The sequence below is a fragment of the Cuculus canorus genome, chromosome 14 (assembly GCF_017976375.1).
Source record: "Cuculus canorus isolate bCucCan1 chromosome 14, bCucCan1.pri, whole genome shotgun sequence".
Lineage (NCBI taxonomy): Eukaryota > Metazoa > Chordata > Aves > Cuculiformes > Cuculidae > Cuculus > Cuculus canorus.
Window position 1 is genome coordinate 15,038,463 of NC_071414.1, and position 13,150 is coordinate 15,051,612.

A 13,150-nucleotide genomic window follows, 5' to 3' on the forward strand; every position below is an offset into this window, starting at 1 on the left:
GCCTCTGATTTCTCCGACCTCATGGAACGTTGCCTGTTCTTCATCCGTGGCGGGTGCTGGTGTGACCAGAGCCTGACTTTTCCTCTCTTTCCTTTTTCTTATCTTTCTTTTTTTCCTTTCCTTTCCTTTAATTTTCTCTTTTCCTCCCTCTCTCTCCCTTTTTCTTTAAAAATCTTTTAAAATATTTTTTAATTTTTGTCCTTTATCTTTTTTCCCCTTCCCTTATCTCCTTTCCTCTTTCCCTTTCCTTTCCTCTCCTCTCTTTCCCTTTCCTTTTTTCTCTTTTCCTTTCCTCCTCATAAACACTTTAAACTATTTTTTCCCTCTTTTCTTTTTTTCTTTCTTATCCATTTCATTTTCCTCCTTTTTCTCCGTTTCAGTTACCCCGTGCCTGCCTTTCCCTCCAACCCGAACCAGGAACCACCGCGGATGCTGTGGAGCCCACCGGGACCAGCGGGCGGTCACGTGACCGAGACACGCGCCTTCGTCTCACGGCTTGTATCACGTGACCGGAAAGGGGCGCGCGATGTTGTAATATTTTGTGTCACGTGACCGGAAAAGCGGCCGTGTCGTTTCGAATAAGGATCACGTGGCCGGAAGGCGAGCTTTTCTATGGCAACGGGGGGGATGGCGGTGCCGCGCTGGGTGCTGCGGTGCTGCTCCTGCCTCCGCTTCCAAGTGCAGCAGGTGGGAACGGCCGGGAGCGGGAGGCGGGGAACGCGAGGAGGGGCCCCCGCTCACCCCTGTGTGCCCTCCTAGGCCAAGCGGAGCGGGAAGTGGAGCTGCAGCGTGTGCGGGCAGCGGCAGACGGTGCAGAAGGTGAGGGGCGGGAGCAGCGGGGGCCCCGGGAGCCCCTCAGAGCGGCGACGGGATCTCTGGGGGCCCCATATGGTGGCAGTGGGACCCCAGGAAGCCCCGCAGGGCGGCTCTGGGAGCTCCAGTAGCCCTGTAGGGTGGCACTGAGAGACCAGGGAGCCCCATATCGTGGCAGTGGGCGCCTGAGGAGCACCGTAAGGTGGCAGTGGGGAGCCCAATTAGCCCTGTAGCGCAGCAGTGGGGAGCCCAGCTTGGCAGTTAGCCCCACGCAGGACATCACGCTCTCAGCCGCAGGCGCTGCCTTTATTTGGCGCTTCAGTATTAGCTGGAGCACAGCCTCACTTTGTGCTGTTTCCTTCTGGTTGCTCCCTAAGCCTTGTTTTTGTTGTTGTTTGCAGGTTTACGGCCAAGGGTCTGGCTTGGACTGCAGGCGTCATGTCCAGAAGCTAAACTTGCTGCAGGGTGAGGCGGAGGAAGCAATCGGTTGGACATTTCGGTAGAGTGTTTATCTGCTTATTTCCTTTCTTGTCCTACAGTTGATGTGTGTCTTCATTCCTTGGGTGCCTGTTACCCCAGCTGAGCTCACAGGAGGATTTCCTATCTTGTGAAGTCATGCCACGTGCCAGTTTCATTGTTGCCCCATAGGAACAAGCTGTAATATTTGTTTGGTTTAGAGTTCTGGTGTGTTTCTTTTGACAAAGAATTTTCTCAGATAAGTTTAGTTGATCAATAGTGTGTGTTGGTCAAGCCTTAACCCGTCAAAATACATGCAAAAGGATTTGGTTGGGGTTTTCAATTAAGTCTTTCTTATTTACTGTCTGACGAGGTGACCTTTTGGCACAAACTTTTGGGTGTAATTCCTGCTGGGCTGGAATATCTGAGTAGTGCTTTCCTGTTTATTTAATTACTGAATCTGTTTACAAATTGTGTGATCTTGAACTGATCTTGAACTGGGCCAGCTTCCTCTTTACTCAAGGTTGTTCTCGGAAATCAGTCAAAGCCAGTTAGATAACTTAGTCGTGTGTACACAGTGCTACAGGGTTAAGCTTTGGGAAGAAACCTCCGTGTGTGTTCACTTTATCAAAAAGGGTTGCTATTTCTGTTTTCAAAACATTGTGAAATTTGAACATTGTGAAATAAGTTCTCTTTCTCCTTGGTTGCTTGGGATGTAATTAGTGGGTTTCAGCTGTTGTCTCAAAAGACACACTGTTACATCCCTAGTTGTGATAAGTTGGAATTCATCATTACAAGATTAGCAGCTTTAGCTCAAACTTGCTACTCTGTCTGTATATAAGGAAGAAGGGCTACCCTATAACTAAGTTTTTTCAAGTGTTTGGGCAATATATCTTGCAAATCCTTCATTTGATATCTATTCTTCAATAGATCCTTTTTTTTCTGACTTGACTCCTGCCAATGCTTTCTGTCCAATCCCTTGTGCTACGATTAGGTGATCTAAAAATTATAAATCAACAGACAGAAGCGTGTTCTAGAAACTCGAGTTTCAACTTCTGTTTTAGGTACATAGAAGAATCCATAAATGACAGCAAAAATACAGGAGCCCAACATGAAGACAGTTTGGTCCAGCAGGTAAGGGACCTGCAAAGCTGGAGTAAACACCAGCCCATACTGACCTAAGGGCATCCAAGTGAAATCGGTGATCCCTTCATATGGGTTCAGACAGATGAAATAATGTTTATAATCAGAGAGGCTCCCCCAGTGAGAGAATGAGACATATACAGAAACTATGCTCCACTGGGGTACTGAACCTGGGAGCATGACCTAAACCGCCTTGTGAGTTGAGGCATTCAGCACATACATCACAAAGCCATAAACGAGAATCCTGTATTTTGCTGTTCTCAGTAATTCTCCAATGTTGCAGGAGGGAAGGGCAGAAGTCAGTCGCTGGAGTAAATATCTGGACAAGGAGAGTGAAAATCAGGAAGATGGGGAGGAGGCGGCGGGTACAGAAAGGCACCGGTTCTGTTCCCAGAGGAAGAACACTGTGGAGGAACAAAGGTACAGAAAGAATTTTTTCTGGAATTCCTGCTCCCAGTGGTGATGTGGTTTGAAGGAGTGGGAGGCAGCTCATCTGTGATAGCCGAGCAAAGTACAGGCTGCAATGTACAACCTGACCTGAGCAGGGGCTTGGTATTTGGCGGTGAAACTGCTTTGATTCCTAGCTACATGCATTTTATTAATCTCTGGTGATTCATGGGGAAAAAAAATCACCGTGGAGCTAATCTGTCCTCTTTGTGAATGGTTTTCTTGGCCAGGAGACTACAGAAGAGCTTCCTCTCCAGTGATGTTCAGGAGTACACAGAGGAGCATGGAGTTTTCCAGCTTTCCTACCAAGTCAAAAAGGTTAAAACTTCTGAGATATTTTAATTACAGAAGATGCTGCCTACCAGTCAAACAAAAATATCCTCCTGACCTCTTTTGTGTCATCACAACTTTGGATTTTTATGAATCTTCTTCTGCTCTTCTATTTGAATGACTGGGGAAGAGAAGAAAAATGTGTCAGGAGCTTCTCTCTGAAAGGTTTTAGTCAGGCAGAAACAATGCCACCTTGTGTAAGCAGAGCAGTTGAGCCAGATTCCTCTGTCAGAAGGGCTTCAATCTAAGCAGCAGTGCTGTCATTAAGGTTATGCAGTCATTAAGGTAGCGTGCAGTCATTAAGGTTATGCAGTACCCCTGAAGTTGTCGTGAGTCTTCACAGCCCAAAGTTCATAGGCCCACTCAGGGCATCACCCTCAAAGGGCTTGTGTGAACTTGTGAGCATTTGAAGGACCCGAGTGCCCTTTGGATTTATAACCAAGCTCTTTTTTTCTTCTTACAGCGCAAGAAATGTTTAGTAGCAATGCCTGATCAAGATGATGGAGATGCTCTTTCTGGAGACAGTATGGTTCCTGCTGTCTGTGAGTCCATAGTGCCTGGGGACACTACACAAACCCCAGCTCTTTGTACCAAACCATCAAAGTGGGAAAAATTCCTCTCGTGTTCTGACAGCTACAGCAGAAGTGCTGCCAGGGTCACTTTGTTGCCACAGGAGGGCGGTGGAACGTTAGGGCTGCCCAGCACCACTGCAGCGGGTGCTGGTGTGGACAGTATATGCTCAGAACAGGCTGGACGAACTCTGCCTCCAGGTACAGGTTTTGAATTTAAAAAGCATGTTGCTAGCACTGAGCAAGTTGCCCTGAAACTGCCTGGCACCCCTCTGCCCAGCAGCAGTTGCTCAGTTGTGGAAGAGGTACTCAAAGAACCTCTGGGCCAGTTGCTAAGGGTGGGATCTGGGGTTTCAGAAACCACTGCAGGCAGGCGCTGCTTGGACAGCCCTAGGAGAGCAGACAACCTTGCTGACTACACCACCAGGCCAAAGCCTAGCAATGTTTCTCGGGAACGCCTCTTCTGCACAGGTGATGAATTTGATGATGATATCTGAGGAGTGGAGGCATCTTTGGCATAGCTTTCTTGTTTGTCCCTACAATATATTTGTTGAGTATTTTGACCTGAAAATGGCCTTGTAGAACTGCACTTATTAAAGTTGTTTACTTGCTTTACGGCTGCGGTTGTGGGAAGGAGATGAGAGCAGAAGAGACTTGCAGCAGGCAAGTACTAGAGTTACAGAGCGTTGTCCAGCAACCTCATCAGCCAGAAATAAGAATGGAAGTAGGTCAGCTTGCGGGGAGAAACATCTAAGGCTCTTAAGGATTCCTGGCCAGTAGTACAGTTAAACTCTTGATTAATTCCCCATTACAAACTACCCCTCTTTTCCCCTGTGCTGCCTCTTTGTTTAGATCTCCCGTAGCAACCCTTCCTTCCAGAGCTGCAGAGCCGACTTCAGAGCCAGCAAAACATCCCCTTTTCAGAAGTGTAGCCCTAAGGGTACACCGGGGTATGTGCAAAAAGGCAGGCTGGGCTGCTTGATAAAAGCACATGCTCTTAGCTTAGTCGCAGCATGATTTAACAGTCTCAGTAAACACAGTACTAGGGCTGTGATACTTAAAACACTCACGCAGACTCATCACAGGAAACAGTATTTATTTTTCCTCCATTCTACAAGCACTTAGGAATATGAGACAGAAGCCCTTAGCAGGAAGAAGGATGAACAGCTCAGTGACTTGTACCGCATTGTCTGCTTTCAGTTAGGAGGAAGTGCTTTTTGTTACACAGACTACAAGTGAGGTGGCTGCTTGGAATACTGGATGGCATCTAGTGCTGCCCCAATGTCGCAGTTCTTTGTCTGCAGGAGTCGAGTGAGCCATCCCCCCTCATCAGAGAAGCCCATAGAGAGCATCTGGGACAGAGATTCAATGAGGCGAGGGTCTGCTTCTGTTAAGAGAAGAGTTTAAAAGTTGAAAACATCTGATGTAACTGGCAAACCAGCCAAAGCTTTAATACCATGCAGTAGGCAGGCTGGCACTAATCCTAGTAAATCTAGAATAACTGGTGAAATGCTAGAAGACATTCGTCTCCCAGGAGGGCAGATGTTTCAGATAAAGACATAACCAGCTAAGAAAACTGCCGAGTCAGACTCAGCCAGCCTGGCTGTAGGAGTCAATGCTGTTGATCTCAGCTAACTGGCTCCCACCAAAAAAAAAAAATCCAATCTTCAAGTCACAGGAGGTACATATCTGCATCCTGCACTTAAAGCTCTCTCTGGAACAGTACAGGGCAAGGACTTGATCAAGGATGCCACCTCTCATCATCCTGCTTGAACAGCATTATTAGTTTAAGGTCAGAAGTCTTGTTCAGACTTAGCTGCCCACATTGAAGAGGCACATGTCTAACAGGGTGCAAGAGCTGCCAGACCTGCTAACAAAGGTACAGACAAGTTTAGCTGTAGCTCATGTGACCTTGGTTTCTACATGTCTAAAAGCAGCTCTGCGTCTGTCAGGCAAATTGGCAACTCCCAAGGGAAAGTTAACTCTCCGTTATGAAAGCTGAATACGTTCTCCTACCTGGTGGGAGATGTGGGTAGAGTGCGGCTTCTCGCAATCCTGTAGGTCCTGGTTGGGGAGGATCCTGTGATACATCCAGGGAGCTGGGACCCTCCGTCTCTGGCATTTGCAGAGACTGCAGTTCACCCGTGGAAGGATCCACTTCTTTAGAAGATAAGTGGGTCCAGTCTTCATCAACCCCTGATGAACTGCTGGACTCGCTGTGTTCCTGAAATGGAAAGAATGTCCAGGTGCTGTAGTGCTTTCCAGGTAGGATGCATGCTCCTGTCTGCCTTTAATACAAGGGTTATATCCTGTAAACCTCTAAAGCAAAGGTGCTGTGTATTGCTTAATCTGCTGACATCTTAATATTCAATCCCACAATGTGTGCTCAATGATTAGTTTCCTTTCTAGTAAAACCTCAGCGGGCATATTAAATTAATTGGTGTCATGGTTCTTGTACCTGGGACTGGAAGCTGCCATCTTCCATTTGTGTGGGCACAGGATCTATCACCATGTCTTGTATCTGCTCTGCAACAGCATTTACTTCTCTAGCAGAAGCTGTGGTGTTCTGGTCTGGTTTGGTCTGAAGGTTTTGGTTAACAGCGCTGCTGCCTGACTCAGCACTGTTCTCTCGAGTGGGAGAAGCAGGAGTCACTTTGCTTCTCTGTCCTCCATGTTCCACATCAATATCAACTTCAATACCTAGAAAGACATTTGAGAGAGTCTTACAGGGATTTTTCCAAAGCACAGTCTGAGAAGAGCATGGACTGATCCTAGTCTAAATGCTGTGTCTGTAATCCTACAGTTTGCCATATAACAACATGTAGGATTTAAAATGCAAAGCATTCTTTAAACAAAGAGTAGTTGAGCACTGTTTAGTCACCCTCCTGCAGACAGACCAGCCGTATATTCAGGGCAGAAGTTATCTATGGCCACATGAGCCAGGCAAAAACCCGAGTCACCACTGACTTGAAGTTAGTGTTACAGCAGTGCCATGTCAATGAAGTTTTTCCTCATTTCCTTCCAAAGGAGGGCTCTTAAAAGGTACCAAGTTGCTGCTTTAAGCCCAGGCATTATTAGTACCAGGAGTGAATTAAGCCTTCAAGGCTTAGTAGCATGAGGCAGTTCTGGTATCTGTCACAACAGCTGACTGCCGCTCCTGTTAAAAGGAGCTTTAAGCCAGTCTCAGGGATTGGGATAACAAACCAAGTCACTTACCCAGGGGGCTGAGAAAAGCTGCAACACTCTCCCCAACATTCTTTAGGAAGGTGACGTTGGGGTCCTGAGGCTGACTGTTAGTAGAAGCTTCTAGAAAAACAATTTCTGTTAGCACACAGAGAAGCTCAGAGGGAAAGAGCTGTTACACAGAGTATCCCCTGAGATCTTGGGGCTAGGCTCCCGTCACACACACACTGCACAACAAAGGCAGTACAGAGACAAAAACTAACACTGCCCTACCTCTGGAACAGAAAACCAGTGGCATTAGCATTGTTAAGGCTCATTAGCCATGCTGAAAGGCAGATCTGGAGTAGTGACATGCTTGACCCAACAGCTCAGCTTGGTTTGGTTCCATATAGCCTCTGCATCCTCATCTACTGAGTGGGTCCAAGTATGCCTTAAAATAATCCCACCCTGTGCTGAAAGGTGCTCATCATTTCAAGCAAATTGGGGCAGTTCCTGTCTGGTTTTCTATCCAGACTCTACCTTGTGCTAACAGAACCTCAGCTCATCTGGCTCCCACCACCTTGTTTACCAGGGCATCCCCTCTTACCTTCTGCAGCAGGTGGGCTGGACGCTGCAGCACTGGCTTGGGCTTGTTCGGAGTTTTGGCATGGAGCAGCAGGGCCAGGATATCCCCAGCAGTGCATCCACGGGAAGGGGGGAACACCATGCCGCCTTTTACGGAGCCAGCGTCCTCGAGGAATCCACTGTAGAGGGTAACGTTCATGTGACTCTGCTCACACAGTCAGTCCGAGTAACTGAAATTTATGACTTTGAGGAATATCGCATTCATACTCTCACTCCATAGATTTTGCTCACCTCGAATGGATTTAGCAGCGGACTTTGAAACATCACCATGTTGTGCTCCTTGTGGATGCCTTTACCCTCACAGGTGCTGCACAGGTCATAGTCGGGACAGACTGTGCACTTGAACCTGGAGCCCACAACCGGTCCCTCGCAGCCGTCACAGATTACATTGGGGTGCACCATGTCCCTGGAAGGCTCCTGGCTGCACTGCGAGCGATGTTCCCGCTTGCACTCCTTTTTCTCTATTAAGGAGAGGAAACTCTGCATCAAGAATGAGGTTACTATTTAAAGGCTGGAAATCGGGTAGAGGAGAAGGAAGCACAAACAGCTCTTGTTGGAGCAGTATTGACTTACCAGGTCAGTTTATTTTTACACTGCCTGACAAACACAAGCTGGGGGCGTGTAATATAACTTAAACCACGTGCAAAGGGGTTTCAAAAAGATACCTGCTCCTCAAACTGAGCATGCCTTATCCTTCCCAGTCTCTTGCCAGGTTTATTTTTAGATAAAAATACTGCACTACCCCATTGGGCTTCTCATCCAACCTTCCTAAACACTGCTAACAAAATGTTTCTGGAGGGGGAGTTGAGAAGAAATGCCAGGAGGCATTAACAGATAAGGATGGCACAGATGAGAAAGGAGACAACAGCACTGTCTTGTGTGGCTCAGGGGATGGGCTGCAGATAAAGCTTTACAGGCATCTGCGTGAACAGAAGGGACTAGGAAGTCATTATGTGCCGAAGAACAAACTGGACTTAAGCATCCTAGCGCTTTGTTGTGATTATTAAAGATCCCAGCGCCAGGGTAGCGTTTCCTGGGAGCCGGCCTGGCTGCGGGGGCTGAGAGCACATAACTTGGGATCTTTACCCACCTCAGCAGGGAGGGTTCGCGTTCTGGCGTTCGCCCTGCCCTTTCTTTAACTTCCCCCCCGCGCCGCAGGTGCCACCGGGGCCCCGGGTCGGGACAGGCCTCGCCGCTCCGGTTTTCGGAGCCGTTACCTTTGATGTACACACGGAACACGCCATCCCGCACGTACGGCATCGCCATCTCCAGCTCCTCGTCGGTGGAAAACGCGATCAGGTCCCCGTCCTCATCTGCGGAGGGCAAAGCGCGGGGTGAGCGCCCGGCCGGGACTCCGGGTCCCCGTGCCCCGATCCCCCCGTGCCCCGCTCACCCCGGTAGTGCATGCGGAAGGCGGGCGGCGCCCCGGCCCGCAGCAGCCCCTGGAAGAGCTCGGCGACACGGTCGTAGATGGCCTGGTAGCGCGCGGGCGGCGGCAGCGAGAAGCGGCGGATCTCGCGGGCCGCCTCCTCCTTGCCCAGCAGGTAAGCTTTCACCGTCAGCGCAGCCATAGCTGTGGCGCAGCACGAATTACCAGGGGAGCGGCCGGGCGGCGACGCGGCGGGCGGGGTCGCGGCCACCTTTATAGCGAGCGGTGCTTTGGCCACGCTCACTGGGAGGAGACCATGCCTTATATGGAATAAACCACGCCCACCAGACAGGAGCCGGTTCCTAATATGGACAGGCCCTGCCCACCATGATAGGCTCAGGGTTACCCTGCTCCAGGCTCCGCCCCCACGCTCAGACTCCGCCCCCTGCGGGCCAGGCTTTGCTGGCTCAAGCTGATCCCGGGCTCAGGCCCCGCCCCATTGCCCAGGCCACACCCACTGTGTCCAGGCTCCGCCCCTTGCTCAGGCTCCACCCCCGTGCCCTGGCTCCTCTTTCTACTCTGACCCCGCCCCCTGCCCGCAGGCCCCGCCCATTACGAACAAGTCCCGTCCATTGCCCCCTCCCGCAGGCCCCGGCCCCGGCCCCGCTGCCCCTGTCCCGGGCTGTAGCCTGGCTGCCGTTCCTCCCCAGGGCACGTCACAGCTTTCCTGTTCTCCAAGGGTGACTGCTCGCCCATACGTTGCCCGCAGCCAGGCTCCATGTTAGGAATCATTTCTTCACTGATAGGGTTGTCCAGCACTGCTGCCCAGGGAGGTGGTGGAGTCACCATCCCTGGAGGAGCTCAAAAGATGTGTGTGGATGTGGCACTCAGGGACATGGTGTAGTGGTGGACTTGGCCATGTTAGGTTAACGGTTGGAATAGATGTTCTTAAAGGTCTTTTCCAACCTAAAGGATTCCATGATTCTGTGAAATGCCAATATTTGCCTTGCCCTGTGCCCGGATCCGCATCCCCAGCATGTGGTTGGGACAGTGCCGGGAGCACAGCAGTTTGGGTGCTGGTCACAAGAGCATCCTTGGTGCCTGAGCAGACAAGCAAGAGTGGCATCGGTACCTTCTAGGTGGCCACATGGCCTCCAAGACCTGTTGGAGCAGCCCTGGGCTCTCAGCCTGCCACGCTCGCACCAGATAGTTCCCATCGGAGCAGTTTGCACCCTCAGTATGGCAGGAATAAATAACTCTTTGGTTACTAGACATAAGGAGGAAGGCCTTTGCTCAGGTTGCCCAAGGATGTTGTGGCTGCCCCATCCCTGGAGGGGTTCAAGGCCAGGTTGGATGGGCCTTGAGCAGCCTGATCCAGTGGGATGTCCCTGCCCATGGCAGGGAAGTTGGAACTGGGTGGGCTTTAAGGTCCCTTCCGACCCAAACCATTCTATGATTCTTCCCCGAACGCAGTGTTTTGGAAGGGGGGGCTAAAAATAAAGACACTAGACTAGTATAAACACAACTGACATTGAGGAGGATGTTCTGGGGGCTTTCCAAGTTGGTTGGCAGGAGTAATTTTTTGCAGATCAGATACAGTTGACAGGCCTCTTATCTGGCCACAGGAGAGTCCAGCTGGCAGAACACACTGTCTGTGCCATCCAAGTGTAATTAAATAAAGATGGATCAATGATTATTAGGTTCCTTGTTGGTGTTAATTGCCTCTCACCCAGGGGCCTGACCACTGTGACTCTTAGTGACTTATTTCTTGGTTTAACATAATAACTTGGGGAAAACTGTGTCATCATCTGTCATCTACAGTTGAGAGAAGGATTAGTTTTAGTTTCTGTGATGACATTTTTGACATATGTGTGGTAATTCTGAAACTGCGACCCTTTTCTGGAAAATAGTATTTACAGTGGAAAGTGTTACCTTTTTTAACTTAGAAAGTTTTCTATGAATTTGGATTTCTAAATATGATGTGGCAAATATTCCACCGTGAAGTGGTGAGTTAAAGTTTAACCATAAGCAGATTCAGACTAAAGCATGAATGATGCTGTGCGGGGAATGATTCACCAGCATGAGAAAGCAAAAGGTTTGGGCACACGGTGAAGCTGTCCTGCACTTCCTCTCCCTTTTCCCTCTTTGCTCTGTGTATCCTTGCTTCTGAAAATGTGAAAGTTGCTGGCTTGACAGCATTGGATTGTTTTCTTTGTCTGTAAAATTAGAATTGGGACGGGCAGTAGCAGGGTGTGCAGTACAGGACATGGTGCCGGTGTCCCGTTTGCCCTGCCAAGCATCACCTCCAGCATGTCCATCTCCTGTCCTGTTTCTGAGGACCCCAACAGCCACTTTTGGTCTCATTTATAGAGCCAAGGACTCATCCTTTAGGACCCAGCACATTCCTTCCTTAAGCACCAGGTTGCTGCCTTCCCAGACAGGACCAATACCTGGTTCCCCTCTCCATCACTGCCTGGGTGTTCGAGGCACAACAGGTTGTCCTCAAGTTGCAGGATCTTTTCAAGTCCTTTATGTCACCTGATTCATCGATGCATTTTTATTATCAGGAGATACACCAAATTAAAGCCAGAAATCTAAGTTTTCCTCTGTGTGAACTTCAATCCAGTTGGCAGTTATGGAGGGGGCCAAAAGCCAGACGGAATTTCCCTTCTCCTGGTGCGACATGCTGAGTCACGCTCAGCTTTCTGGTCCTGACATCATGTGCTTATAAAACAAGGAAAACAAGGCTTTCACCAGCCTGCTGTTAGCTTAGGTCACCGATCATGGGACTGGGGTGACTCAGTGAGTCTTGTCCTCCTCATCCTCGAGGTTAGGGGTTTCCTCCCTTTCTCTGGCGCAGACCTCAGCCCTCGCTCTCCCAGCATTTCCTATCGCCCCCAGCCCTGGGATGGTGCCTCCGGGCGGTTTCTCAGCCCCCTGGCGCGGCCATGTGAGAAGCTGCGCTATATTCCCACATATATTGACTTGAGATGTTTTTCCTTCTGTTTGCTGGAGGATCTGGGGTTTGGCATTCTCAGCGGGAAGCGCTGGCTGTGTGACTGTTTTCTTATGGTTCTTTAGGAATCCCATGGCATCGCTGCAACCCTTTGCCCAAAAATTGTTTTGTCGGCTCTAGCTTCTGAGCAGCCAACTTCGCAGATGGATGGAGCAAAGGAACAGCAACAGGGAGGGGGGGAAAAAAAGCGTGTTCCAGTTTAAAATTTCAAGGTTACAGAGGAAAGACTCAGAAAGGAGCAATTAGCATCCCTGCAGTGCTCTGCTTTCTCTCTACACCCACTTTCTGCTGGAAGTGTTTAAAAATATTTGGTGAGATTCTTGCTCCGAGGGCGCTGTCATCATAAATATACCTTATGTCCAAACTCTTCATGTTCCCAGTGAAGTCCTAGTGGGATGAGGAATGGAGAGAGAGGGAGTGCGTCCAGTGTTTTCCTTGCTTGCAAACCACAGCAGAGGCTGATAGTGATTTTCCAGAGGGAATTCTTCCTCAACCATCACTGCAGCCTGAGGTTCCCATCGCTGTCCTGGTGAAGAGGGGAAGGTTTGGACCCTGTGCACCCCCCTGCAGAGTCCACATGCTGCCACAGTGCCGCATATACCTTCCAGAAGCTTCTGGAGAGGTGCGGGATCCTCCAGACACAGGTCAGGTGCTGGTGACTCAACCCCATCCCGTGACGGCTTCCCCCTTCCACCACTTCTGAAGCAGAAACCCCTCCTTCCCTACAGATGCAGGTGGAAGGAAAGCTGAGCAGGATGTTTTTGCTGTGTCATTTTTGAGTTTTCCTGAATGTTAGCTCTGCCACGTCAGATGTTTACACAGGCTCAGCACTGTTGGTGCGATGGGAAACTTCTAAGGGCAGAAAACTCTGGGACAGAGGACAGATAGGGAAAAACTGCTGGAGAGCAGGTACAAAGTAGAAACACTCCATGGGGGTCGCGCAAATACGTATGGATTTCGTGTTCCCAAAAGTGTGAAGGAACTTTTTGCAACCTAAATGAATTGCTTGGGGTGAGAACCTGACCTGCAGCCTTTGCCCCCAGTACCAAGGTGTCAGCACATGGCAGGTAAGCCCCCTGTTGTGATCTTCGTCTCTGGTGGCTAAGGAGAATTTAGAAACATTTGTACTACCCTGAAACACGTTCCGGCAATGTTTGAACACAGCGACCTGTAAAATACACAGAAAATGAAGTTACTTTG

General features: G+C 49.6%; 2 protein-coding genes across 3 annotated transcripts; one reads left to right on the forward strand and one right to left on the reverse strand.

The window, feature by feature from the left end:
• The first annotated feature begins 558 nt into the window (after positions 1-558).
• MRNIP (MRN complex interacting protein) lies at positions 559-4,667 on the forward strand. Its single transcript, XM_009561620.2, has 7 exons — positions 559-687; positions 760-819; positions 1,215-1,312; positions 2,334-2,403; positions 2,696-2,832; positions 3,090-3,177; positions 3,653-4,667. Exons 1-7 carry the CDS (start codon positions 613-615, stop codon positions 4,253-4,255), a joined length of 1,131 nt encoding a protein of 376 aa, XP_009559915.2. The 5' UTR covers positions 559-612; the 3' UTR covers positions 4,256-4,667.
• A 184-nt stretch (positions 4,668-4,851) lies between these two features.
• SQSTM1 (sequestosome 1) lies at positions 4,852-9,195 on the reverse strand. 2 transcript variants are annotated; one of them, XM_054079874.1, is made up of 8 exons: positions 8,959-9,195; positions 8,783-8,878; positions 7,797-8,026; positions 7,528-7,684; positions 6,975-7,064; positions 6,217-6,458; positions 5,775-5,982; positions 4,852-5,145 (listed from the first exon to the last, which is right to left on the reverse strand). In XM_054079874.1, exons 1-8 carry the CDS (start codon positions 9,134-9,136, stop codon positions 4,988-4,990), a joined length of 1,359 nt encoding a protein of 452 aa, XP_053935849.1. In that variant the 5' UTR covers positions 9,137-9,195; the 3' UTR covers positions 4,852-4,987. The 2 variants fall into 2 exon arrangements, with proteins under 2 accessions (XP_053935849.1, XP_053935850.1); XM_054079875.1 differs by lacking the exon at positions 6,975-7,064.
• Positions 9,196-13,150: the final 3,955 nt, after the last annotated feature.